Here is a 25,749-nt window from a genome sequence, read left to right on the forward strand (position 1 = left end):
TACCGGCTACTATTAGAGGAAATACGGTATATAATTACTAAAATACTATATAATTTATGAAAACTGTTCTTTTAAATGGTGTCAAAATGGTAAAAATGCAGATTTTAGACATACCAGAGCTCTGACAGTGAGCTCTGAACAATATTTTTTACACCTCCTGATCACGTTCACTGATGCTCTGATTCATCTTCTCTTTCCATTCTCCAGGAGAAGTGCCATCAGTACTGGCCTGCTGAGCGCTCTGCACGCTACCAATACTTTGTTGTGGACCCCATGGCAGAGTACAACATGCCTCAGTACATTCTGAGGGAGTTCAAAGTCACAGATGCCAGGGTAGGTTGGCCTCAGGAAACTTTGCTGCTGTCGCATGAGGCAGAAGAAGGGAGAAGGAAAACTCTGAGCTGAGCTCATTTTATATGTGATGGACATCAACCCAACTTAGGTCTGATCTTTATAACATAGTTTTAAATCTACTCTATAGAAACAGAGCATGTTTGTGTTGGCAGAGATATATTTTTAGGTTTTTGTTTCCATGTATGTATGTATTTGACATGAGAATTGTACTGCACTGAAGTGGGAGGATTTGGTCTGCACATTCACCACACAAGGACATGGAGTTCATTACTAGGAAAGAAGAACAGCTGAGCTGAGTGATCAAAGCTAAGACCAAAATAAAATATTTGTAGGTCAAGCACCATACAACAACAATAACAACAATTTTATTTATATAGCACATTTCATGCGACAAGCGCAAACTCAATGTGCTTCACAAAAACAAAACAAAGCACAACATTACATAAGGAATACAAGTAAAATATATATAAAAGCACAAAAATAGGAAATATTGCAAATTCAAAACAATTAAAAACTAAAAGCTTGTGAGAATAGACATGTTTTTAGTCTGCTTTTAAAAGAAGATACTGTTGTAGCAGACCTGAGTTCGTGAGGTAGGGAGTTCCAAAGAGTAGGACCATGATGACTGAAAGCACCATGAGCTGATTTCAAATGTATTCTTGGGATAGTGAGTAGACCTTTACTTGATGATCTCAGGGATCTGCCTGGTGTGTACTCAGTGAGTGTCAGAGATGTAGGAAGGAGCTGCACCATTTAGATCTTTAAAAACAATAAGTAAAAATTTAAAATCAATTCTTTGCTTCACTGGAAGCTAGTGAAAAAAATGCTAAAATCGGAGTGATGTGTTCACACCTTTTGGTTCTTGTTAAAACTCTGGCTGCAGCATTCTGAATAAGCTGCAGTTTATAAAGTGCTTGTTTTGTTACTCCTGGTAAAAGTGTGTTGCAGTAGCCTAACCTACTTGAAATAAAAGCATGAACCAACTTTTCAGAATCTGGTAAGGATAAAATGGGTCTAACTCTAATATGTTTCGAAGATAGATTATAGATTGCCTTTATTGTCATTGAAAGAATTCAACGAAATTTAAGTTGCTGCCCCGCTGTGGTACCATACAACATATCATATAAGACAAGATAAATATAAAACATGAAACACATAAAAACATATCACATGAGACAAGATAAGTGTAAAAACATATAAAAACATAAAGCACATGAAAGGATATTGCACATTGACGGCGAGGGGATCTGTCCTTTAGGCTGCTGTTCAGCTCTTTGATGGCACAGGAGTAAAAACTGTTCTGGATTCTTGATGTGCGGCTCTTCAGGCATCTGTAGCGCTGTAGCGTCTTAGAAATGAAAGAAACATGCTTCTGGAAATTGAGATTGGCATCGATAATCACACATAAGTTTCTTACATGTTCACTAGGTTTCACAGGAAATGTGAAACCTGCACAAAGATTAACCTAAAATCTTCTATGAAATGGAGCCTGAAGAAGACTACCACTGAGGAAGTCTGTGCCTAAATCGCTTGTGTCTAGTGTCTCCTAGTGGTGGCAACACAACATTACACACAACATTATTCTCTCCCCAGTATTCAGTTAGATACAACAGTACAGCAATTTAAAGGCAGTAGGTTGGTAAATGTGGAGCAGTTTTCTTTTTTTGCTTCCAGTTTGATTTAGACTTTCTTGAATTTTCTCTATTTCAGTTTTATTTTGAAATGAAATACATTACAGAAACGCTTTACCTGCTGTATTCAGATCCGAGGCCACCCTGAGGTTAAAAAGAAAACACTCAAGTGTGTGTTCTGAACACAGTTATGATTGAAACTAGATCACTGAAGCCTAATGTTACAGGGATACAGGAGTTATTTATTATTGGTGATGTTATAGTAAATACCTGAGTCCATGATACTGCATTACCCCAACATGTTTGGTTGTATTTCATCTAACTGCATGGGGCTGCAGAGTTACAGTGTTTGTCCTCATTTTCCTCTGTTTGTCAGGACGGTCAGTCGAGGACCATCAGGCAGTTTCAGTTCACTGACTGGCCGGAGCAAGGAGTGCCCAAAACTGGGGAGGGATTCATTGACTTTATTGGACAAGTCCATAAAACGAAGGAGCAATTTGGACAAGATGGACCAATAACTGTGCACTGCAGGTAAGTGTGTGTGTGTGTGTGTGTGTGTGTGTGTGTGTGTGTGTGTGTGTGCGCGCGCGTGTGTGTAATGAAATATTTTGTTATTCCTAAATGATACAGAGGAAAAACCAAGTAAAAACCAACCAAGCACAGAGAGCAGGAGAGAGAGCTTCTCATATGTCTCATCCATATCCAGACGTATCCATAGATACTCAGACAAAGAGAATTTCAGAGTGCAGCAGATTTTCCAAAATACACAAAACATATTAGTAAATAAATTGTAGTCTTACACAGGATGCAGTGTTTTGTGCAAAGATCTCCTTAAAGAACCAACTCCACATATCATACTCACATCCAAAATAAGACAGGATTCAGGATTCGTCTGAACTTTTTCAAGCAATGATCAGTTCATTGTACCGAGGGCATTGAAACAGAAAGTGAAATTCATCTTAAACAATATTAAGATCACACAAAACACATAAATGCTGCTCTTCAGGGACACCATCCTACCTGCCTACTTCATTCACCAAAGTAAAAGGCACCAGATCTTAACTGTGCAAGATCTGAATAGAACATAAACAGATGAAACACCAGCACCAGAAATGTCACAGTATGCTTTACTGGTCAGGTATATTGTTTGTTTGTTTTTGACTAATTGATTCATTTACGTGTTTATTGTATCACCATATATCACTGCAACTCAGTTTAAACTAGAATGAATTCCCCAAAGTTGTTAGACTCTACCAAAGTTGTGAGTTACAGCATTAAGTGATGACCAGGAGTTCCAGCATAATGCTGAACATTGTTAATGTCATAGTTGAAATTCACCTTTGACCTATCATGTGAGTTAAGTTGTGTCATAATTAGGGATGGACATTTTTAAGATTTTACTGGATATGAATCTGATAGTTTAATGGTGTTCTTATCAGTACATTTTATATTTTTTTAAGAACAGTAATATCTGTTCTTTAATTCATTTAGTCCTGAGGCCTGTTTTAATGTTTTCCTTTTAGGAGCCAGCCCTAGTCATTATTATTGTATGAATTACTGAGTTATGACCAAAGACATGTTTTGTTACATCACAGTGACTTGGACCTTTCACCTTGACCAACACATTCTAATCAGTTCATCCTTGACTCCAAATGAATATTGATGCCAAATCTTAAGAAGTTCCCTAAGGTAGAGCTGGAGATATCCAGGGAGATACCACATTCATGGGAATGACTGACAGATGCACATAGACAATGCCACAGTGTTTGACAGAACTGACAAATGCAATTACAAAGAGCTGCCACAATCCATTGGAGATACTCCGATTTCTTTACCTTGACTAAAAAAAGTCAACATATGCTGTTGAGTCCATGGGCTCTAGTTTCGTAGACCAGGCTCAGTCTAGGTGCAGCTGGCCTCTTTACGGCAAGCGTCTCTCTCTTTTTCTCTTTTCTTTTGAATTTTCTGAGATGGGAGTTGCCGAATATATACTCACTCTCTGATGTTGAGGCTGTTTGTGGTTGGCTGAGAGAGATGTGAACTTGTTAGTTTGCATCACGTCTTAATCTGTATTAATTCAGTCAAGCTGAGTTTCCATTATGTATGCCAACCGCCTTTGATCTGTCATCGGATGTGACGGGACAATCGATATAGATATAAATTTATGTTCTGATTCCATTAGTTGTATTGAATAGTGGTTTTTGTGATTATTTATTGCATTGAAATGTGCCTGAAACTAGAGCCCCATGTGTTGCAGACTGTTTTCATTCCTCTTTCAGATGTACATACTGTATGTGCATAGTGATTTATAATGAGAGTCTAATATTGTGTGTGAATTAGTGCTGGTGTTGGGCGGACTGGTGTGTTCATCACCTTGAGCATTGCCCTGGAGAGGATGAGGTACGAGGGAGTAGTGGACATCTTCCTGACTGTCAAGATGCTTCGGACCCAGAGGCCGGCCATGGTGCAGACGGAGGTACGATTCCCTGCTGCTGGGATGCATGGCTGACAGGACATAGAAGATTGTGATATATACATATACAGCTCTGGAAAAAATTAAGAGACCACTCCCAACATAATCAGTTTCTCTGGTTTTACTATTAATAGGTATGTGTTAGAATAAAACAAAAAAAAATGAATTGAATTTTACTCAATCAACTACCGACAACTTTTCTCCCAACATTGAAATAAAAAATATTGTCATTTAGAGCTTTTATTGGCTGAAAATGACAACTGGTCAAAATAACAAAAAATATTAAGTCTTTTCAGACCTTGAATAATAATAATGCAAAGAAAACATGTTTATATTTATTCCTAAACAACACAGCAAGAATATTTTAACTCAGGAAGAATTTATAAATCAGTTTTTGTGGGATAATGTCAATGTTTAATCCCAGCAGTGGTTTTTGTAATCTTCCTATAAAATCTGATGTGGTTCAGGTGATGACCTCATCAGTGTCTCATTAAGTAGAATGAGTTGTGTTTGTGTTGGTATTTAAAAAAGAAAAGAAAAGAATGACTGTCATACATGTAGAGATGCTTTTAAGAAACATTTGTGAAAGTGGTCTCTTATTTTTTTCCCCGATATATTGATATTTATATATATAGCCATAAGAAAATATAATGTCAATAAGAATAAAATATAACATTGAAATGAAAGTGAAAGTTGCTACATGTAAATGTAAATGGTTATGGTTTATAACATTTTTACATTATCAGCGGCTGATTGTCTACCTGAAATACCATGATACTGTATCTACGCTTGCTGACCAAATACTGTTTCTGACCCCAGGACCAGTACCACCTGTGCTACCGGGCTGCTCTGGAGTACCTGGGAAGTTTTGATCACTATGCAACATAACCACACCCAGAGAGAAAGCCTCAGATAAGTCTGTCTCCTTTGAGCGATATCCACTGGGCTCCATCAGCCCCTACAGCCTGATGAGAGGGTTATAGGGAGGACTGATGAAGAGCTGACCACAGTGCACACCAGGGGAGATGATGAGAAAGAGGAGAGGGCACAGCGCGATCTCCTTCTGGACTGGTTCCATGATCCTGCCACAGACCCAAAACCTTCAAAAATCAACCCTTGAAAGACTCACTGTAATGCCCATCGCTGGTTCTTCACTGGATACTCCACACCTAATCTCTGCCTCCTCCTTAAAGAGATTTGTTGCTATTGAGCAAAAACTTTTCTTTTTTTTATATACAGTATAATTTATTGTCATCATTACTTTGTTGTTATAAGCATTTAGAAATTACTTTGTAATCATTCATAGGTCTTAATATTAATTTAGTTATGTTTATTAGGACAAAGGGCATGTAATTTCAATGTGTTCAAAGACAAATACTGGAGAGCATATACTTACAGCTGCTAATTTTTATTTTTATTTTGTACCTATAGATTTGATATCATAATATTATCACTACTCACTCAGGCCTGCATAGGAGGAATTGTGGGTTCTGATTTTCTGCCATGACATCCAGCACAATGATGACGGAGATTTCACAGTTCACGAGTGTGTAGAGGACAGTGGGGACCATAAAGTTACAGGCGTTAACTTCCATCAAAATAAATGTAAAAACAAAACAAAAAAAGTATGCACAAAAGGTTTTTCTATCCCTTCTTGAAATGGACTCAGGTAGACTCAAGATCCTGCTCTGGAGAATATTTGCAGAGAGCAAAGAACAGCAAGATTTTTGGAAATCACAAGATCCATGCATGAAATGAAATCCATAATAAGAACCCAATTTATAACAAGGTTACTGGGAGCAGTAGACCTGAGCTGAACCCAAAAGAAATTAGTTTAGTTGTTAAATCTCAGTTGGCTTCATTCTTTTCTTTTCTTTTTTCATGGAAACACTTGATTGATACAAAATGATTATGTTAATCTCTCTCCATACCTTATACTGTCCCACCATGTATTTAAAACATTGATTATGATTATAATGGGTGATTTTATTTGGGAACATTATTCAAACTGGAGTATTTAAGTTAATTTGTTGGAAACTATTACCAGCATCAGATTGATACACAATTGGTGCAGTGAGTATTAGGTGCAGCAGGACTGTGTTTATGACTGAGGAGGAGGTGGTGAACTGCTCAGCAGATGGACAACAATGGAGCTCAATGAAATACGATAGACCATTATCCATATCTGTATCTGTTTAACCCCCAAATGTTCTGTACCTGTTTTTGGATTCAAATTGGAAGTGGGCTTTTTTTGTTTGTTTATTGTTTCTAGATGAGAACAGAAGAAAACAAATAACAGAGGGACATTCAGTTAAAGGAAGTCATGTTAATTATGGCAATGCACCAAATAGTTATACTGTTGCCATAACAATAAATATGACATATATTTTCTACCTTTTCATACTGTACTTTTTATTTGTCTCTTCTACAGGTTAGCAGTGTTTACCAGCACTGCATACAATGGTGTCAACAGTAGCCAGCTGGGGACCTGTGTGGTGTGGTTTATACATGAGGCTGTGGTCTGTCTTTATTTATTTTACTCTAATTAAAGGAAAGATGGTAAGGCTTCTCAGTAATATGATCGAGTGTATTTGTTACTACATATGCTGAGAGGGATGAAGCAGCAGACCTCTATGTGCCTGGTATCTTTTCTTGAAAATTCTTTACACACATACACACACACACACACACACACACACACACACACACACAGACAGACAGACAGTGCAGAGATATCCTCTCAAAAACAGTCAAAACATTAAAAGCGTCTATGATGTAATGCTAATTTATTTTGTGTCCATATGGTTTAGCCAATTTTAAAAGGGTAAGAAATAAATGTATGAATAACAGGAACACATTCTATTTTGGGGACCCAATGTAAATCCTCTGCTTTTAATCCATTTTAAGAGAATATACAGTACCTGTATATTTATAATTGGAGAATTATGGCAAAAATGTGGTGTAACCATAAAAAACGTGCACCAAAAACTAATTAAGGGTCTTGGTCGCGCCTCCCTCTGACCTCCCAGATCCCAAATTCTTCTCACCATCTTGCTTTTCTCCCAATGAATGGGACTACTTTATGCATGATTAACTGATATGGATGAATATCAAAATATGAAGCCCTAAAAACGAGGGGGGTCGGGTTTTTTTTAAAGCCTGCTGATGTCATCAGCGTCTGTGTAAGAAACTGCCCATTCATTTGCATCGTAGTGGAGGAGACCAGAGATGGAATGTGGAGTCCGAAATACATTTGTCAACATTATTTGTTGCACCATTTCAGTCATTTCTTTTTAGATGTGAATCCAAAATGTGAAGAATTTTTACAGCTAAACAATGCACTAAAGTATGTTTCTGAGAGAAAAAAAAAATCTAATGCTGAAATAATCATAATTCCAACTGTCAGTGAAGGCAGCATATGCTTGTGTCTGGCTGCCAGTGATGTCATAGTCCTCTCCAGCAGCATTACTCCTAGACCACGATGTCAGTGCACATGTACATGTAAATGTTTGAATCAGCATCAGAGAGAGAGAACTGCTTCACAATAATTTGGTGCAACATCAATACAGCTTTCTATTAAGGCTTAATTCATAGTAGATTAAATAGTAATTTATGGATTTCTTAATGGTTACTAAATAATTTAGCATTGCCTCAAACATTATGAACAATAAACTATTCATAACAACATGTGGGTAACCAGATAGTAGATGAATAAACTGGCAGGTGTGTATCCAGCTCAGCATCTTGACTACAATGGTCCAATTAGGGATCATTTGGCAAAATATTTAAAATATAAATTATATGAACCCTATAATAATATTTTCTATTGCTGGTGTGAAGCAGAGTCATCTCCTGAGAGGTGTCTGAATGTTCTCTCCCCCAATTGAACCAGCCGTGGATGTATGTGTGTGTGCGTGTGAGAGAGTACTAACACTTGTTTATGTAAGCCTGAGTATCTGACAGATGAATACACTCCTCGACGTAATTCCAACATCAGCATTCCTGCTGGCATGCAGCCGTGTGGTAAAGGTATAAATATAAACCTAAAAAAAGAAACATCACAGTGTTTGTTATCCTGCTGTGTCACTCAGCTCTGTGCTATATTTAACAGATCATCCAAACTCTCTCTGGTGTTTTTCATCTCTGCTGTGTACAAGCTCGGTGTGACAAACACATGGGGGCATGGGGCACACTGCAGAGCTTCAAACACACTCCTCTAAGTATTATTATCTCAAAACACAGGCTGGAACTTTTAAAAGAGCGGTGCAAGCCCAACAGATTGACACTTACTCAATTTATTTATAAAATCAAATGGTGTAGACCTGGCTCAGTGAATTTTCAAAATGCAGTGTGTAGGAAGAGATACAAAATAGTACAATAGTCAACCATCACTGACGTTTCTATACAGGAAGATCAAGATAACAACATTCTCTACATTTGAGCAAGTATCTTTGAGGAGGAAATACAAAAAAGAAAACTCCTTTAGATGACACCACCTGATAAAGGGAGAGGGAGAGTTACGGCTCCCAGAGGACTGTGCCCAAAGTAGAGTGGAGCAACCCAGTGACACATACAAGTATAGCAGACAACGCCACATCCCAGTCTCTCAGGACATCTCTCTACCGTGACAACTTGAAAGTTAAAAGGCACCACACAATACAAATCACAAGGAGGTTTTGCCACACATTTGTAATGCTGTAACCGACAAACTTTAAGGCGGATGTCATGTGCAAAAACATCTTGAATATGTGTCACGCGTACTGCTCAGTGTCCTCTCCAGTGAAGTGTGCTTTGATTCTTTCCTTTACTGCCGACTTTCTAAAAAAATATCTGAAATGTGAAAGGTTTAAAGAATGATTGCATTATCACTATGTTGCTTGGTATCACAGGCATATTCCAGGCTTCCAGGTGTGGCAAGTGAGAGGGGAGAGAGTGTAAGAGGAGGCCGCACAGTAGGTTTAGTTCCTGTAGCTTTTACGTCCCTCTCCCTCCTTGAGGAAGGTCCATATGAGGGTGTTGACGATGTCGGGCTGGTCCTGCTGCAGCCAGTGACTGGCTCCAGAGATGATGTTGAGACGAAAATGGTTCCTGATGTAGAGGCGACAGGCCTCGGCCATTTCCTGCTCCAGAAATGTGTCGCGCTCGCCCCACAGCAGCAGCACTGGAGACCGGACATGGTTCTGGCTGAGGGGGAGGGAGCTGTAGAGATAGAAAAGAAGAACTAGTGTACCAGGGTTCCTGCAGCATAAGCCAAGTTAAATTTAAGACTTTTTAAGACGTTTTTAAAGCCACTTGAAATAGAATAGGGTCACTTGGTAGAGCACGGCCGCTGCAGCGTCCCTGGGTTGGATTGTGTCTCTTTACAGCTGTCCTTTCAAAATAAATGCATAAAAAGTCTGGGGAAAAAAAACACTGACTCGGGAGCTGGTGGCACAGTGAGATATTCAGTCGGAATGTTACCAATTATTTTGAGATTTGAGACTAATTACAATCATAAAATACCACTTACCAAGTGTTAACATTTTTAAGACATTTGAAAAATTGATTTAAGACATTTTAATGCCAATTAAGGCCTTGTTTTTAGATTAAGGCCTTGTTTTTAAATTAATGAATTCAATGCCTTTAAGACTTTTTAAGGATCCAAACCCTGTGTACATCAAAACATTTGTTGAACACTTTTGTGTATTTTACAACTTATTGCTTATCCTAATGAACCTGCACATACTCAGAATCAGCACAACTTGTTCAGGTTTATGTCCCATATATCCAAATAGATAGATTAAATGGATTTGGATTTTTTTCCCCTTTATCTTTATTGATACAAGCTGTACACCATAATAAAGATGTTTTTTTCCTCCACAGAAACTGTATTCACCCGTTTGAGCTGTTCTTAAAGTGAAAAAATACTCAACTGTGTCATTCGTATAAAATGAGAGGCGATCACATCGAGCATGTTAACTTAACATGTTGGCTTCTGTCCTGCTCAAAGTGCACTGGGAAGGGCTCCAGCCTCGAGCACCGTGGACAGGGTAAGTGGATATATATAATATGGATGGATGGATGGATGGATGGATGGATGGATGGATGGATGGATGGATGGATGGATGCATGATGCTATGTGTTTATCTATTTCTGTGTCCCTATAGAGCTTAGGTGCAGTGTGCGCCTGTGGAGAGACTAATTGGACATGGGTCAGCGATGTTTCTTTTACGTAAGCATATAAAAGCTATTCTGAGGTAACTCATTGCTTGAGAAGAAGGGAGCAGATGGCAGGTTCACTCATGCATGTACGGTTCACATGACAGATATGCATGCACTGTGATCTTCTTTGATCTAATTTGTGTTGATCACTCTTGGACGGCGAGTCAGTCTCAGATTTAAGACGGAACTTCTCTGTAAATATAGATATTTGACAGAGGGAGATGTTTCATTTTCTGCTCCTTCAAAGCTCTGACAGCAGATGGCGCTACTAGATTTGTATTATATTATGTATCCCCACATACACCATGACATCCATTACACATTATATACAACTGAAGTGGTTTTATCATCATCATGTTCTCCTGTGGCAACAGAATACGCTTTCCAATAGCTACTGTGTTTTGTCTTACAGGCTACTTAATATAATACTATTGCGTTACAGTTTTTATGAATTGCTAAGACCAAATTCCATTATCTGAACCATATTCAGTTTTCAGCAGTTGGCTGCAGGTCTGTTACTGTTTTGCAAAACTCTAAACACAGTTTCACTCACTAAAACACATAAGTGCACTGTGATGCACTCATGATGCATAATGGTAAACACTGGTTGTAAAAGCTAAACACAAGTACAGCAGTGTAGTACAGCGGTTAAGCCCTCAAATCTAGGGGAATTGTGCACTTTTTGAAAGAAACATGAAACTTCTACCATAGTTAGTTTATACCATGAGGTTTATTTTAAGATCGGGAGGGAAGTCAGATTTGACCTCTGAGGCCCGGGAGAGGTCAAATCCAAGATGGCCGCCAATAATATTCAAAAATGCCTATCGCTGGAACCAAACACAGTAGAAAAACACTTAAGGTGTCATTTCCCACTACCTTTTGGGTGCCCATTCTGTTGGTGATACCTTTGAGACCAATAGAATTCAAGAAAATGCATTTAGATCAATGTGGAGGTCAAATAATGCAGACATAGGGAGGTGAACGGTGCAAAGGTAGTTTATTTCCAAAATAATAGCCTAACAGTGATGATGATGTTAATAATGATGATAATAGTGCCAATAATAATAATCATTATCATAATAAGCTCTTTTTTTTAACTGATTTATTATTAACTCATTGGCTGCCAGCCATTTTCAGAGCAGAGAGCTGCATACTGCCAGCCGTTTTAGAGCATTTTTTACAGATCTTTCAAGACCCACAGAATATTGTGTTCATGTAAACATGTAAACACCAAAACTACCAAGAGAAAGAATAGACTCTCTTCTTTCATTAGGAAAAAAAGTTTGTTTCTACCTTTTTCCATTCTTTAGTAAACGGCAGTAGAACATTGGCTGGTTTCGCCAAAAACACCTGTTTTTGACCAAAACACCTGTTTTTGACCAAAACACTGAGAAAACAAGCTTTTTGTGGAAAGAAACATGTCAAGCGGAACAGTGACTTTGAAGTTAATATACAACAGACATGTCTATAGACATCAATGGCAGCCAATGAGTTAAAGAGACACTGTCTCTCGGCTCTGTTCGTGGCACTAGTACACCACAGCCGCTTGTTACTCTCTCCCTGGCTCTCAGGCTCCGGTCCACTTGGTGCTCCTCCTCCTCTATCCTTGCCTGACTGAGGGCTGCCACCGTGCCCCTGGTCCACCGGTGAGGGATGAGGGGGACTGCCAACTGGGGGCCCACGCCCTCAGACCGACAAAAGCTTGGATCATGGGCTGACTTTCAAGAGATCGCAGCGAGGGAGCTGCTCTGCTACGTACAAAACCCTGACCCAGAATCAGGTCGTCTGCAAGTGATTTAGCACCAGGTTCTCAACAAACATGCAGTGCGAGATTGGAGAGGACCGGCGGACCACCATCCGGCCACGCGCCAACCCTGTCACCAACGGCTCTACTCGCTGTAATCAAAAGCCGGTTGTCAGGGGGTTTCGCTAGATAGTAGGTAGGGACAGTGGGAATCTCGTTCATCCATTCATGTGTGTCACTAATTAGATGGCGAGGCATTTGGCTACTGGGTCATACGGTTTTCCGTGTTTACCTGCACGTCAGGCGCCATCGTGAGTACTACGACATGATACAGCCCATACGGACTCATTTCTGCATCAGCAGCTGGTCCGCCACCTTCTATAATCATTACGAGCCCAAACTGCCCCCAGCTGACCGCCAGCCGGTGGGATGCAGCCAGGCGGGGTTCCCGTTATAGAGGGCCAGCCAGCGTCGTGTAGAGGTCCCCTCAGGGCACCAGCCACCCTTGCGGCCGTCCCTCATCCCTTTGAGGACCAGCTCGGCTCCTGGAGAGGGCCGTAGTCCTCAATCCTGGAACGGCCATACCTAAAACGTGACGTCAGCCGACTGCCTTCCACTGATTGGGCAGAGCGTTGTCACTGGAAGAGTCGTGAGCGCAATGTCCGACATGAGAATTCATCTGTACCGAGACCGTTGTTATTCCTTCACCCGAGTTAAATGATGCTGTGTGGAAAACCACGCAGTGGTCCGTAATCGAGGAACAGACGAGTGAGTTTGGAGCTGACGAGAAGATCGAAAATAGAGAGAGAAACAGTGTGGCCTTGCGATCCCCCACCCCTGCTGAGGAGGAACTAGAGAACTCAGCTGTAATGGAAAAGCACCTTTACTGAGCCGTGCCGTGACTGTGTAGTGGAAAAGTGCCAATAGTTACTCCTGCCGTTTATCTGCACTTCATTAAATTTCTTCACTTTGACATTCAAAGTAGAGTTCTCAACGGGCCTGAAAATTACAACCCGACCTGACTCGGCCCGTGGGTTTTAAGCCCAGACCCGACAGAGCTCGATACACCAGCATTAGTTGTCTGGCCAAACCCAGCCCAGCCCAACAAAAAAAAAGAAAACTAAACTAAAAAAGTGACATGCTTTCTTTGCAGCGAGAGCAGATGGTGACGCAGCAGCACCTTATCAGCGGGTGAAACTGATTCAATTTCGGCCACAAAAACATTGTGGTTTTTTGGAGATACACACAGCATCTCGTGCCAAACCAACCCGACCCATCGGCCTTACTCGGGTTTGGGTTGAAATTGAGAACTCTAATTCAGAGTACTGGGCGAAAGCACATTGTGTCAACTCCCCTCCATGGGCCTTCGCAATGCTTCCACACAGCGTCGGACACCACCCCTCTCTCCGCGGAAAGAGGAGGGCGACAGTATTATTAAATTGCAGATTTGCACCTTTACATAAATGCATTTTCTTGAATGTGTTTTGGTCAAAAACAGGTGTTTTTGGCGAAACCAGCCAATGTTCTACTGCCGTTTACTAAAGAATGGAAAAAGGCAGAAACAAACTTTTTTTTCCTAATGAAAGAATAGAGTCTACTCTTACTCTTGGTAGTTTTGGTGTTTACATGTTTACATGAACACAATATTCTGTGGGTCTTGAAAGGGTCTGTAAAAAATGCTCTAAAACGGCTGGCAGTATGCAGCTCTCTGCTCTGAAAATGGCTGGCAGCCAATGAGTTAATAATAAATCAGTAAAAAAAAAAGAACTTATTATGATAATGATTATTATTATTGGCACTATTATCATCATTATTAACATCATCATCACTGTTAGGCTATTATTTTGGAAATAAACTACCTTTTTGCACTTCACCTCCCTATGTCTGCATAATTTGACCTACACATTGATCTAAATGCATTTTTTTGAATTCTATTGGTCTCAAAGGTATCACCAACAGAATGGGCACCCAAAAATTAGTGGGAAATGACACCTTAAGTGTTTTTCTACTGTGTTTGGTTCCAGCGATAGGCATTTTTGAATATTATTGGCGGCCATCTTGGATTTGACCTCTCCCGGGCCTCAGAGGTCAAATCTGACTTCCCTCCCGATCTTAAAATAAACCTCATGGCATAAACTAACTATGGTAGAAGTTTCATGTTTCTTTCAAAAAGTGCACAATTTTCATGCTTAGCCGCTGTACTAGTGGTGTCATCACTAAGACTAATAACAACTCAAAGCTGTTCACACTTTTTGCTGATGATGTGATGAGAGCAATGTAACAGATTGTTAAGGGTTGAAGTTTGAAAGAAAGGATGAAGGGAATAGTAACAGTAATATGGTTTAGACCAAAGGGTTTCGGTAAAAGTAGTTTGGCGATTGAGTTTTGTGTTTTCAGTTTTGAGAAAAGCAGAGAAGGTTTAAAGAAATGTATTTTAGCCATTGGGAAAAACTGTAATATATAAAGTAAACCATTTACAGTGGGGGAAATAAGTATTTTACCCCCCTGCTGATTTTTGCCCTTATTTCACTTGATCAAATGTCAATTAATTTATAACCTTTATGATGATATTTCTGGATTTTTGTTGATATTCTGTCTCTCTCTGTTATAAATTTACCATAAAAACTATCGACTATCGTCCATTTCTTTGTGGGGGAGCAAATTTACAAAATCAGCAGGGGATCAAATATTTATTTTCCCCACTTACCGCTACACACATCCGTTAGAGCTTTTTTATGTTTTGAGTGAGCGAGCTATTTCCCACCTGAAAACATTCCTATAATAGTTGAGGGCACCAGTCAGAGCTCCAGGCTGCGAGAGTGCATACAAATAGGCCTCCAGGTCCTCCGCAGTCAGCCACCGGCCTTTCCTCCCAATCCCTGTGCTGCGGCTGGTGAACAAGGCCTTCAGAGCCTACAGTACAGCAGAGACAGCAGCAAACAGTCAGGTGAATTTGTGCGACTGCTACAGTCTGAACATTTAATTCAGAGTCATTGTAATACAAGTCAGAAAGGGTTCTGTAGTGGTGAATTCAGCCCCTCATGACCTTCAGTCACAGCTCAGGCAGCATAACTTACTGCTGTCTCGACAACAATAAATGCTGCGCTTCTGCTTCTGAAAACACCCAGATGAACATTATGTAATCTTAAACTTAATTAGCCCAGCAAAAGTCTAATATAAGACACTGGTGAACTCCTACAGCATTAGCTGAAACTTCAAATTGCCTGAAAATGCTTGATTATTACAAGACAAGAAACTGTCTGGAAATATGGTTAATTTCTGTCAGAGTTAGAAGAGATGATACCCCTCTCATGTTTGAAGGATGAATATGAAGCTGAAGCTAGGAGGCAGTTAGCGTAGCTTAGCATAAACAGTTGAAATTGAGGGAGACAGGATCAAAATCCATCCTGCACATGTAATATAATTACATACAGTATTGTTCATTTGATTTACACAAAAAACAAAATGTACAATATCTAAGCTATCTATAAGCTAATATGGTTTATGCTGACTGTCTCTTGTCTTTGTTTACTACTCATCTAATGCTTCATTTTGCTTTCATAAACTGAAAGAGAAGATATTTTCCTTGTAGCTTTAAAACAAAATCACTCAACATAAGCATTGTAGTTTTAGAAGTAAATTGTGCATTAGCGGAGCTGTATATGATTGATATTAGTTTTAAACCTAATCATAGGCTACAGGTACTTCAAGGGCATATGATTTTTATAAAGGTTAAATAAAAAAATATGATTTTTAAATAATCTATAATTTCTCATTTTTCCCAGGATTGCGTTCATCTTGTTTACAACAAATAACCTCTATCAACGTGCTAAAAATAGACTGACACTAGAGTAACATGCATCATACACCAATATACATGCACATAGACACACATGCTGGGACACACAACACACACAGATGCAAACACACACACAACCTTGACCTTGAAACAGCTTAAGCCCACACATAACAGACCACCTTGAAATCATTGATGGAGAGCATGAGCTCCGGGAAGCGGGGCAGCTGGAAGAAAAAGAAATGACTGGATTTCAGCAGCTGGCTGGGGTGACGCAGAGCGTAATCTGGGGGAGAGAAGAGAGGAGAGGAGAGGAGAGGAGAGGAAAGGAAAGGAGAGGAGAGAGAAGTTCAGTTGTTGGACAGTAATTAAAGGCCACGTCTGCACACGCTGCAGGGTTGTGGAAGTGATAACTCTCAGTGTCTCTGCCTCTGTCTGCACCAGTTCAACCAGCTGTTCCAGCCTCACATTAGCCTCCTGTAATTAGCTTCTCATCATCTTCCCCTAAAGGCAGAAGCGGATTTGCCAGATGGATGCAAACATGGAAATTGAGGTAATAATATTTTCTAATTAATGATAATAATTGTGGTGATAATCCCGGAGCCAAACCAGAGACTCTCTAATTAGTATGAAGAAAATTGGTTTTCTTTCACAATATAAAGACTGATGTCTGAGGATTAGCACATGTGCATGTAGTGAAATAAAATAATACCTGTGAACACAGAGGGATGGGGGCAGTTCAAGACGATGAGCTTCGTCACCATCTCTGGGTAATGAATGGCAAAGAGCCACGCGATGGTCCCACCCCAGTCATGGCCGACGAGGCAGCATCTGTTGTATCCTTGGAAGAAAATCAAATGCCCATTAGACAGTTTTAGTAACAGAAGAGGCCACAATGACGACCATAATAGGAGCTGGATGCTCCTTCTGATCCTTTGTTTATGAATAAGCATGTCATTGCTTTAAATCAATACTGTTCTCACTTCAGTATCGCTGGCCTCCTCCCTTAGAAGACACAATACACCCATCAAACGGATGTATTACATGACACGGAGCCAAATGCAGATCAAGGTCAGGACATCCGTCTGTGGGGTTCTGATCACATTACTGCCCCAGTCCTTACAAACTAATCCCCTTACCTATACCAGCTCCATTTGCATCCACTGGTTTGAATCATCCCAGCAAGCCTCATCCTAACATTGATACCACATTAGCTTCAATGGGGATTGACATAGAGCTAAGTGTACCTGGAAAATGAAGATGACACGGATTGGTTAATGGCCATACCTCTGACTGGTCAAAACCAAACCTCCGATTGGATAAAGGCCAAACCTCTGACTGGTCAAAACCAAACCTCTGATTGGTTAAAAGCCAAACCTCCGATCGGTGTAGGTTCATTAGCTGAGTGTGAATCTGGGCTGAGATATAAACCATGTGGGCTCTATCGGTTTCTGTAAAAAGGACTCTGCAGGCCAATCACAGACTGGAGCACAGCAGTTATCATATGATCAGCCCCCGCCTTCCACTGAAATGCCCATCAAGTGAAACATTTCCACAGCAGTATGCATTATTGAGCTCCTGAAAGCCTGTTAAGAAATAATTAACGGTGCAAGAAGCTACAAAACGTCAACTACAGACCTTTCAAAAACCCTTTGTAAGAGAACGTAAATGTTTTATAGAGGAAACGTTAAAAGGCTTATTGACAGTATTTACAGAACATTATGGAGCCTGTGTGCTAGGCTTTCACTGGCTTTAAATATGCAACATACACCTGTTGTAGCAATGTGTAAAGCTGCACTATTCAATATTATTAATAACAACAATTAGCCAAATTAAAAGGTGTTGCTTAATATAATACATGGTTGCTGCAATATCCAACATCATTTTTTTTGTGCAATCTGAACAAAGGAATCCCTATCGTCAATCAAAGGCTCAAATACAATACCATATCACAATAACAAAATTACTGTCACCACCAACAAGATATCAATTTGGCTTCAAAGGACCAATACAATATCATGTTAAAGAACATTGCAATATTTTAATGTATCAATATATTCGTACACCCCAAATATTAGTGTTGAACGCATATAGACTTAACAAAAAATACAATTTAAATCAACTCTACATTTAGTGTGTTATAGTTGGTTTTGTGTAGTCAAAACTATACAGCTCTAAAAAGCTCCGATACACAGTCTGTGTTGGTGAACACACTGGGGGTGTAGGTATATTTCAATTAGGAGAGCAATATGGTGCTAAAATTGTCGCTAATATTGGCCTTTGATTTGTTAGATGAGCTCTAAATTAAGACTCTGCTTGCTGACAACAGGTTTATGAGGTGTTAACACTGTATGCGTTTATAGCTTGTTCTAATAAGTTTGATTGCTGCTTTATAACAGCCAAACCGAACAAGTGTGTCCTTTGTTTGTGTTTGCATGTCCAACGATCAGTGTGTTGCAATGCATTGAATGACCATTTATGAACTACCCATAAATTACAGTGCTTATAACTGAGTAAGATCCCACAGAAAAATGTTGCAGTTAAAGGGTGATTCCAGTTTGTTATGATCTAGGTCTCTTTCTTTTAGCGCTGAGGGAAACATGACTGGACTATGCTGTGAACGATGTTTAGTCAGGTTATCCATGTCACATTCTCTAGAGGTAGAACTGAATGTAAACAATCCATAAACAATATTTTCTGGTTGCACAGGACTTTGTTTTTCCTACTACTCAGGTTTCTTGTCCCGTCTGACTTCATTTCATGTCTCTGTGTTCCCACATGTTATTACTTCCAGCTGGAAAGATGGCCACCGCTATGAAACTGAGACACTAATATCATTTTCCTATAATATTAAGCATGTGAGGACCAGGTTTCAACTTTTTAACTTATTCTTGTGGTTTCTTCGTGAATATGAGGTGACAGGTGTGAAAGAGAAGAAACAGGGGACTCTTGACTCCCACACATGTCAAAGCAGAGACAGGTTTTCATACAGTGTGGAGCTACTGGTGGAATGACAGGAGAAACTGTGATGCGGTGGCCAGCGAAGAGCACAAATTGTCATCCCGGCCAGATAATTATCAGTAGATGCTGGTGTGTGTGCAGACGGCCTGGGGCTAGCTTCCCTGCCAGTGTTAGCATGCACTCAGCAAGCTGTGGGCTCTGTATCTGCACAATGTCCCATCATCACAGTGAGTCACGGGAAGTTTGTCATGCCGTGCTGCGGCCTTCGGGGCTGTCCACAGCTTAAGACTGATAAACAAGTTATTTTTGACTCACTGTCCACTGCTCGCAGTGATTTCAAAATCGCAGACGCACGCTGTCTTCTCTCACCTAAGTACTCCACGATGTCTTTGACGTCAGTAACCAGGTACTCGAATCGGTAGCTTTCGGTTGAGAGCGGCAGGTCGGATTCCCCGTAACCTCGCATGTCGATGGCCACCACGCGGAATTCACTCTTAAACTCTCGCAGCTGGTATCGCCAGGAGAACCTGAAACACAAAGCACACATAATTTACAACATACTGTAGATTTTTTTTTTTGTTAAATTTTCTTCATCCCCTAATTCTCCCTTAAATAACATTTCCCAATGATTTATTAGTGCACCAGTGTAATATCCTGACTATTTAGCTCTACAACAGGGCCAAGCACCAGGGCCGTTGTATACTGTAGGGGAGAAAGGTGATGATAATTCTAGGGGCCCAGCGCCCAGTAGGGCCCACAAAAAACCCCCAGTAGTCTAATCTTTGTATGGCTGAATTACTCTGCATAAGACCCTGACTAATACTCATAGTAATGCTGCATTAGCATCAAAACAAAGTAGGCTAAATAAGAAATGATAATACATACGAAAAAAAAGTGGAAAAGTCAGGGGGTAGGGGGCCACTTTAATATACTTTCAGGGGGCCCAGAATTCCTAGCAACGACCCTGCCAAGCACCCAGACATATTGAATCCTACAATCCCCCATAATGCTACCAGAGTCTTGGGTCATGTCTGTGTGCCTTTGTGTTGTTTGTGTGTGTGTCTTTGGCTGGGAGGAGCACCTGGTTGACCTTACTGTAGCTGGGCTCCATGCGCTCTCTTCTTTTGTATTTAGTGTTCACACCTACAACATGTTCTTTACATCATACACAGCATCCTTGCACTTCCATACACCTCAGACTCAAACACTCACACCTCATAGATTAAACGGAATCTCCCTTTCTCTCTGCGGCCCACGATCTGGTTGTAACATATTCAATGGGGTCTCTTTTAAGCTCCTCACTTGCTTGATAGGCATGTTCTCTCCAATAAAAATCCTGATTTACAAGTCCAAACCTAGATAAAACTGACAAGATTATCATCCACACACTGTTGACAGGCTGAGTAGTATTGCCCATTACAATTTTATCTTAACTTGATGTGTACAATCAATGCAGCGCTCCTTGTGTCCCTTGAAACTCTTATGCTGAACAAAATCTGACTCAGTAATAAATTAACTTTACACGCTTTTTTTTAAAGCCGACATTCAGCTTTTTTTCTTTCTTTTTTTTTTGCTGCAGCGTAACGGAAGCTGCTCTAAATTCTAATCCGACCACCGATCATGTGGACTGGGATGACTTCCTAATTGAAGATCTTGTCGGCTGTGGAGGCTCCTCATTAGGCCTGAAATTCTCCTCCTCCTCCCCCTCCCTCTTCTTCCCCTGCCGATGAGCGAGGGGAGGCAGGACGCAGAGCCCTGGCTGTGATTCTGATGAGTCAGGATAAGATCCCAGCAATGAGCCCTCAGATCTTAGAATATAGATGAGGTTTAAAGCAAAGTAAGCTCCTCAGACCCCTCCAGTGTGCCTGTGACGTGCACATACACTCCATTCACTCTCATTTCTAAGAAGGAATTAGCACATTTCAAGAGTGTTAATAGTTCTTTGCAGTCATCTCTCTCTCTCCGCACAGTTCATCATTTCTGTGAAGAATACAGCAAGTCAAGCAGAAAGAGTTCCCCTCCACCATTAATTAATCCCTGTCCTTTCTGCAGCTTGGATGGTATGTTGGAGATATGGACGGGCTTACAGCTCTTGACAACCTCTTTGGCCCAGATCCAGGAGCGACGCTCAACACAATTTTTCATCTCATATCAGGAGGAAGAGATTTTGAATGCTCTGGACTTTTCCCCCCGATGGCAAATCATGTCCGTGAGTGAGGACTCCTGGCTGATGTGGATGTGTTTTTCCAGTCCAGGAGCCAGACAGAAACATTAGAGCCAAGGAATCCTCATTGTCAGAGAGGGGACCAGTGTAACAAACACCCAGCAGCTATATGCTTTCTTAATGGTTTGTTTGCTGCTGCTGCTGCTGCTGCTGCTGCTGCTGGAAGCAGTGAAGCTACATTTGTTACTGGAACCTGCCCACACCACCCCCACCCCAGTTTCCCTTTGACCTACCAGAACTCAGGGAAGCCGTGTAGAAACAGCATGAGTGGCTTCCCTCTCTCTCCAGCAGCAACATAGTGAAACCTAAGGCCGGACTCCTGGATGGAAAGAAGACACAGCCATCAACATGTGAACTGTCTCATCCAAAGACACTTATTAGTGAACACAACAGAACAAGTCAGCATTTTGAAATGACTCTCACTAAATGCAGCTGCATGGAAAGTAAGATGATAAGATGATGATATTGCTTATTGCTCATTTTTATTGAATCAACAGTAATAAGAATCAATATCAGGCCTCTGTTATGAATCTGTGACATTATCTTAGAGATCCAGAGAATTCAAACTAGCAGAAATATTCAAACAATACATTTCATAAAGCTTCCAAATGATTTGCTACAGTATATGACAAAATCACACTTTCAGGTCTGGTCGTGCACAGAGCTCATACACGATTCTGCACAGTGAAGCTCGAACATCAAAGCAAAGTTACAACCATAGACTAACATGCACAAGTAGACATTTCTGCAGAGGCTTTAAGATTCTGTTTCTGAACAATCTGACTGATATCATCTATACTGTGACACAATGACTGTGTCTATTTTGTTTGGTCCAGCAGTTTCACAGCTAAACATGCAAACAAATTGCAGGTGATGCTAAATATCCTCAGCGGTAATGACTACACTACATTGATAGTAATCAATTTGGAAGTGTGGGGCAGCTGCCTCCACAGCTCAGGCTAAAACAGCAATGGCTGCACTGTATCATCAGTGGATATGCGTTTGTTAAATGCCTTATAGTCAACACACTGTGTTTTCATAGCCTACTAGCGCTCCACTGTGAAACAGACTCCCAGTAAATACAGAGCTGACAAAAAAACAAGAAGGACATCTTGGAGGTCAGGTCAGCGCTGATTTATTGAGTAAGGTAGCAGGTTATTCATGGAATTGCACTTGAGCTATTAATGTCTTTTCCTTGCATTGATGTGGACACTTTCTTTTTTTTGATTTAGGTTGCACTGATGTAGTTTTAGTTTTAATATCCAGTTTGTCAATTCAAGCTTCATGTTTTCTAACTTTTTAATATAATAGCCTACAGTAAGCCATTGTAATATTTCAAAACAAACATGACATAGGCTCATTATCTTAGTTTCATAATGACATCATGTATGATTCCAGCATGCTGACCAAATTAGGCTAAATCTGAGCTACTGCTCTTTTAAATACTCATGTAGCCTACAGATAAAAAACAACTGAAAACAGAGGAAAGTGTTAAAATTGTGAAAATAACAAAGGACAATTTTATGTAGGTTACAAGTACCATGAGTATTTTCTTCTACTTTTCACGTCTAATTCATGTTTCAGAGACTGCACCTTTTTTGCCACTACATTCTTGCAGATACAGATTTTACATGCAAGACATAATGGTCTGTTAAGCATGATACAGGGTAAACTGCCTGGTATGATCCTGTCCACAGCATGTTAATGCATCATAATCCAACACTCAGGGCCATTCTGCTGCACGAATATTTCTCTGGATACTTAGAGTGCATTTTGCTGCTACTTCTGTGCCTTTGTTTGAGATACATGCAGTAGCCTAGACTGCAGCAGTACAACACTGTACTGTCGCTACTTTTACTCCAGCAGTAGGCTACAGTAAGTGAAGTGGATCATTTCCCGCAGAAATGGTTGAGGCAGGCTTTTGTGACAGACGTGCTTTGGCGTTTAATGACCCAATGTTGCAGACAGGTTGTTGGTCGGAGGCAGGCGGGCAGCCCGCATGCTGACAGCCCGCCTGTGGAGCCGTGAGGCGGAGGAAGGAGCTGTTCCTCCAGCACCAGAATAAAACATAACAACAGATCAGGCCTGTTTGGTTTGGCAGCTCACGACGCGACACTGCAGAAAAGGTGTTGGAGCAATTTACATCTGATCATCTTAGCATGTAATACGGGCTCTTTTTTCTCTCTCATTCTCTCTTTCACATACACACACAAATACACGTACACAATGAATGGGCTTTTCCACCTTTCACATCCGAGTGCATGTGTCTGCGTGTGCGCGTCTCTTACCTTGATCCGAACATAACAGTGGGTTCCCAAGGACGTGTCATTCAGACAAGCCGGGGGAGTTTCACGAATCCCCCATTGGAAGGTTGTTGTCGGCCTCAGGATGATGCTCCACCAAAGTTTGAGCAGGGCTACGGCGGTGCAGAGAGCACAATACCCGTATATCAATGACCAATACCCCCAAACTCTGATTTTCTGCGCAAGTCTGATCAGAAATAACAGCAAGTTGTGGAGCACTCTCGCCATCTTTACATTGCCGCAGGAAATCAATCCGGATCAACGTTACCTATTGATTTCTCTGTGTTACCTGCTCGGCTCTGGTTAAACACTGCTCTGACAAAGCCGCGGTGTCGCTACCAGCGCATACGCACGACTGTCTGAAGGGAGGATCCCGAGCAGCGGCTGAATGGGACGGTGGCAAGAGCATCACGTCAGATCTCACGCCTGCGTGTGACAGCGGCGGTGGTTTGCAGGAGACGGTGTTGTTGCCTATACAAGGCAGCCAGGCAGGTCCGAAAACCCTAGAATAAGCCGCTGGATGCGCAGCTAAAGGGTTTGAGGAGACGCTGTTAAAATCTCTGCAAAGCACCGCGGCTGTCATGGCAACAACACTGTGTTAAAAAAAAAAAAAAAAAAAAGCATGCGCACATGGTCACTGTTGTTACACTGCACATGATTTATTTCATTGTCTCTCTCCAGGCAGGTCTGATCAGAGGAGGGTATGATTGGTGCTTCAATCACTGGGCAGCGCATTGTCACAGGGGCGGGTCCAGAGTATTTTATGGTGGGGGGCACAGGGGGTAACAACAGTGAATCTGGGGGGGCTCAGCTCTGTACAAACATCTCAGTGTTTTGTGTAACAGTCAGTCAATGTATGCAGAATAAATTGAGAACAATAACAATCTTACACAATTGTCTTTATTTCCTACACAGAACACTGGGGTGTTTGCTGTACAGAGTTGAGCCTTAGTCAAAAGTGTGTGCTTATAGCTCTTTAAGTGAACATAGCAGTGGTAAAGAGCTTTACATTGCCAAAAGTCAATGACCGTTGGAGGGGGGGCACAGGGTGACCAATCAGATTGCAGGGGGGGGGCCCGGCCCCTGGACATTGATATGTTCCATCTGCTGTAATGCGGTCAGAGGTGTAGCTACCTATTGGGGGTGCAGGTGAGGTCAATGTGTAGAAAACACGAGCGGAGCCAAGACAACTAACCTCAGATTAGTCTAATCCCTCATGTGACTGGATATGTAACAGAGGAAGATCTTTGCACTATTCAGAGCTGAGGTGGAGCACAGGCACTGAGAGGATTGACCTGTGTGAGAGGTCACCAAACAATATTAGGCTATATGGTGAGTGAAAAGGAATGACACACACCTGTAGCCTACTTTAATATCTGATCAGATGGGAACTGAACTATCTTTTGATTTTTGGACTGAGCCAATTCCATCATACCACAAGGTGAGGTCAGGGTACACCTGGACATGTCTCCTGTCCATCACAGGGCTGACATACAGCAACAAACAATGCACACACTTTGGCATTTAAAATTTGAGACACTAATCAACCTAAACCTATTATGTATTGTGGGAGAACAGGCATTCACCATAGGCCACAAGCCCAAGACCATGTCACCTTATTTGTTTATTCAATCATTATTAGGTGGATCTTTTAAGTAATTTAACCTTGTCTTGCTACATTTTTCAGTGAAAAAGCAAATAAACTGTTACTTACCACTATGACCTGCATAGAGACCAAGCTCTCAAATGGCTGAGACATAGTAGTAGTAGCTACATGTTAGCTAGAAGGTACTTCACTGCACATCACCTGCTGTCCAGTCCTGTACTGCTTATTTGCTTTAGCTCTGGTGAAGAAAGCACAGAGTTGGATATTTTTAAACACCTCGAATTCAAGTGAAAAAGCTCAGACCAAAATACTTATGTCTGGGGCCTGAGCTGTATGGAGTCAGTAGAAGGAGTGTGCATGAGAAGACGGATACAGTAGTTTGTTCTTTACAACAAGTTTATCTCTGTAGTGTGTAAACCTGAAAAATTATAGCTGATGAACTTCTGGAGTCAGGGG

General features: G+C 40.9%; 2 protein-coding genes across 12 annotated transcripts in view; one reads left to right on the forward strand and one right to left on the reverse strand.

The window, feature by feature from the left end:
• The window catches only part of ptprfa (protein tyrosine phosphatase receptor type Fa), a 136,373-nt gene extending 129,970 nt beyond the window's left edge, over positions 1–6,403 (forward strand). For 9 of the 11 annotated variants that reach the window (XM_085773521.1, XM_085773525.1, XM_085773523.1 and 6 more), the window contains 4 exons: positions 208–333; positions 2,362–2,516; positions 4,326–4,461; positions 5,278–6,403. In XM_085773521.1, coding sequence (XP_085629647.1) covers positions 208–333; positions 2,362–2,516; positions 4,326–4,461; positions 5,278–5,346 — 486 coding nt within the window. In that variant the 3' untranslated portion in view covers positions 5,347–6,403. The remainder of the gene's footprint in view (positions 1–207; positions 334–2,361; positions 2,517–4,325; positions 4,462–5,277) is intronic. The other 2 variants (XM_085773531.1, XM_085773529.1) reach the window with 1 other exon arrangement.
• A 2,334-nt stretch (positions 6,404–8,737) lies between these two features.
• On the reverse strand, positions 8,738–24,169 carry ephx4 (epoxide hydrolase 4). Its single transcript, XM_085773535.1, has 7 exons — positions 23,673–24,169; positions 21,618–21,703; positions 19,530–19,687; positions 16,912–17,040; positions 16,382–16,485; positions 15,168–15,316; positions 8,738–9,657 (listed from the first exon to the last, which is right to left on the reverse strand). Exons 1-7 carry the CDS (start codon positions 23,913–23,915, stop codon positions 9,417–9,419), a joined length of 1,110 nt encoding a protein of 369 aa, XP_085629661.1. The 5' UTR covers positions 23,916–24,169; the 3' UTR covers positions 8,738–9,416.
• Between the last annotated feature and the right edge of the window lie 1,580 nt (positions 24,170–25,749).

This window comes from Trachurus japonicus, chromosome 4 (genome assembly GCF_045865225.1).
Source record: "Trachurus japonicus isolate A0001 chromosome 4, Traja_1.0".
NCBI classification, from domain to species: Eukaryota; Metazoa; Chordata; class Actinopteri; order Carangiformes; family Carangidae; genus Trachurus; species Trachurus japonicus.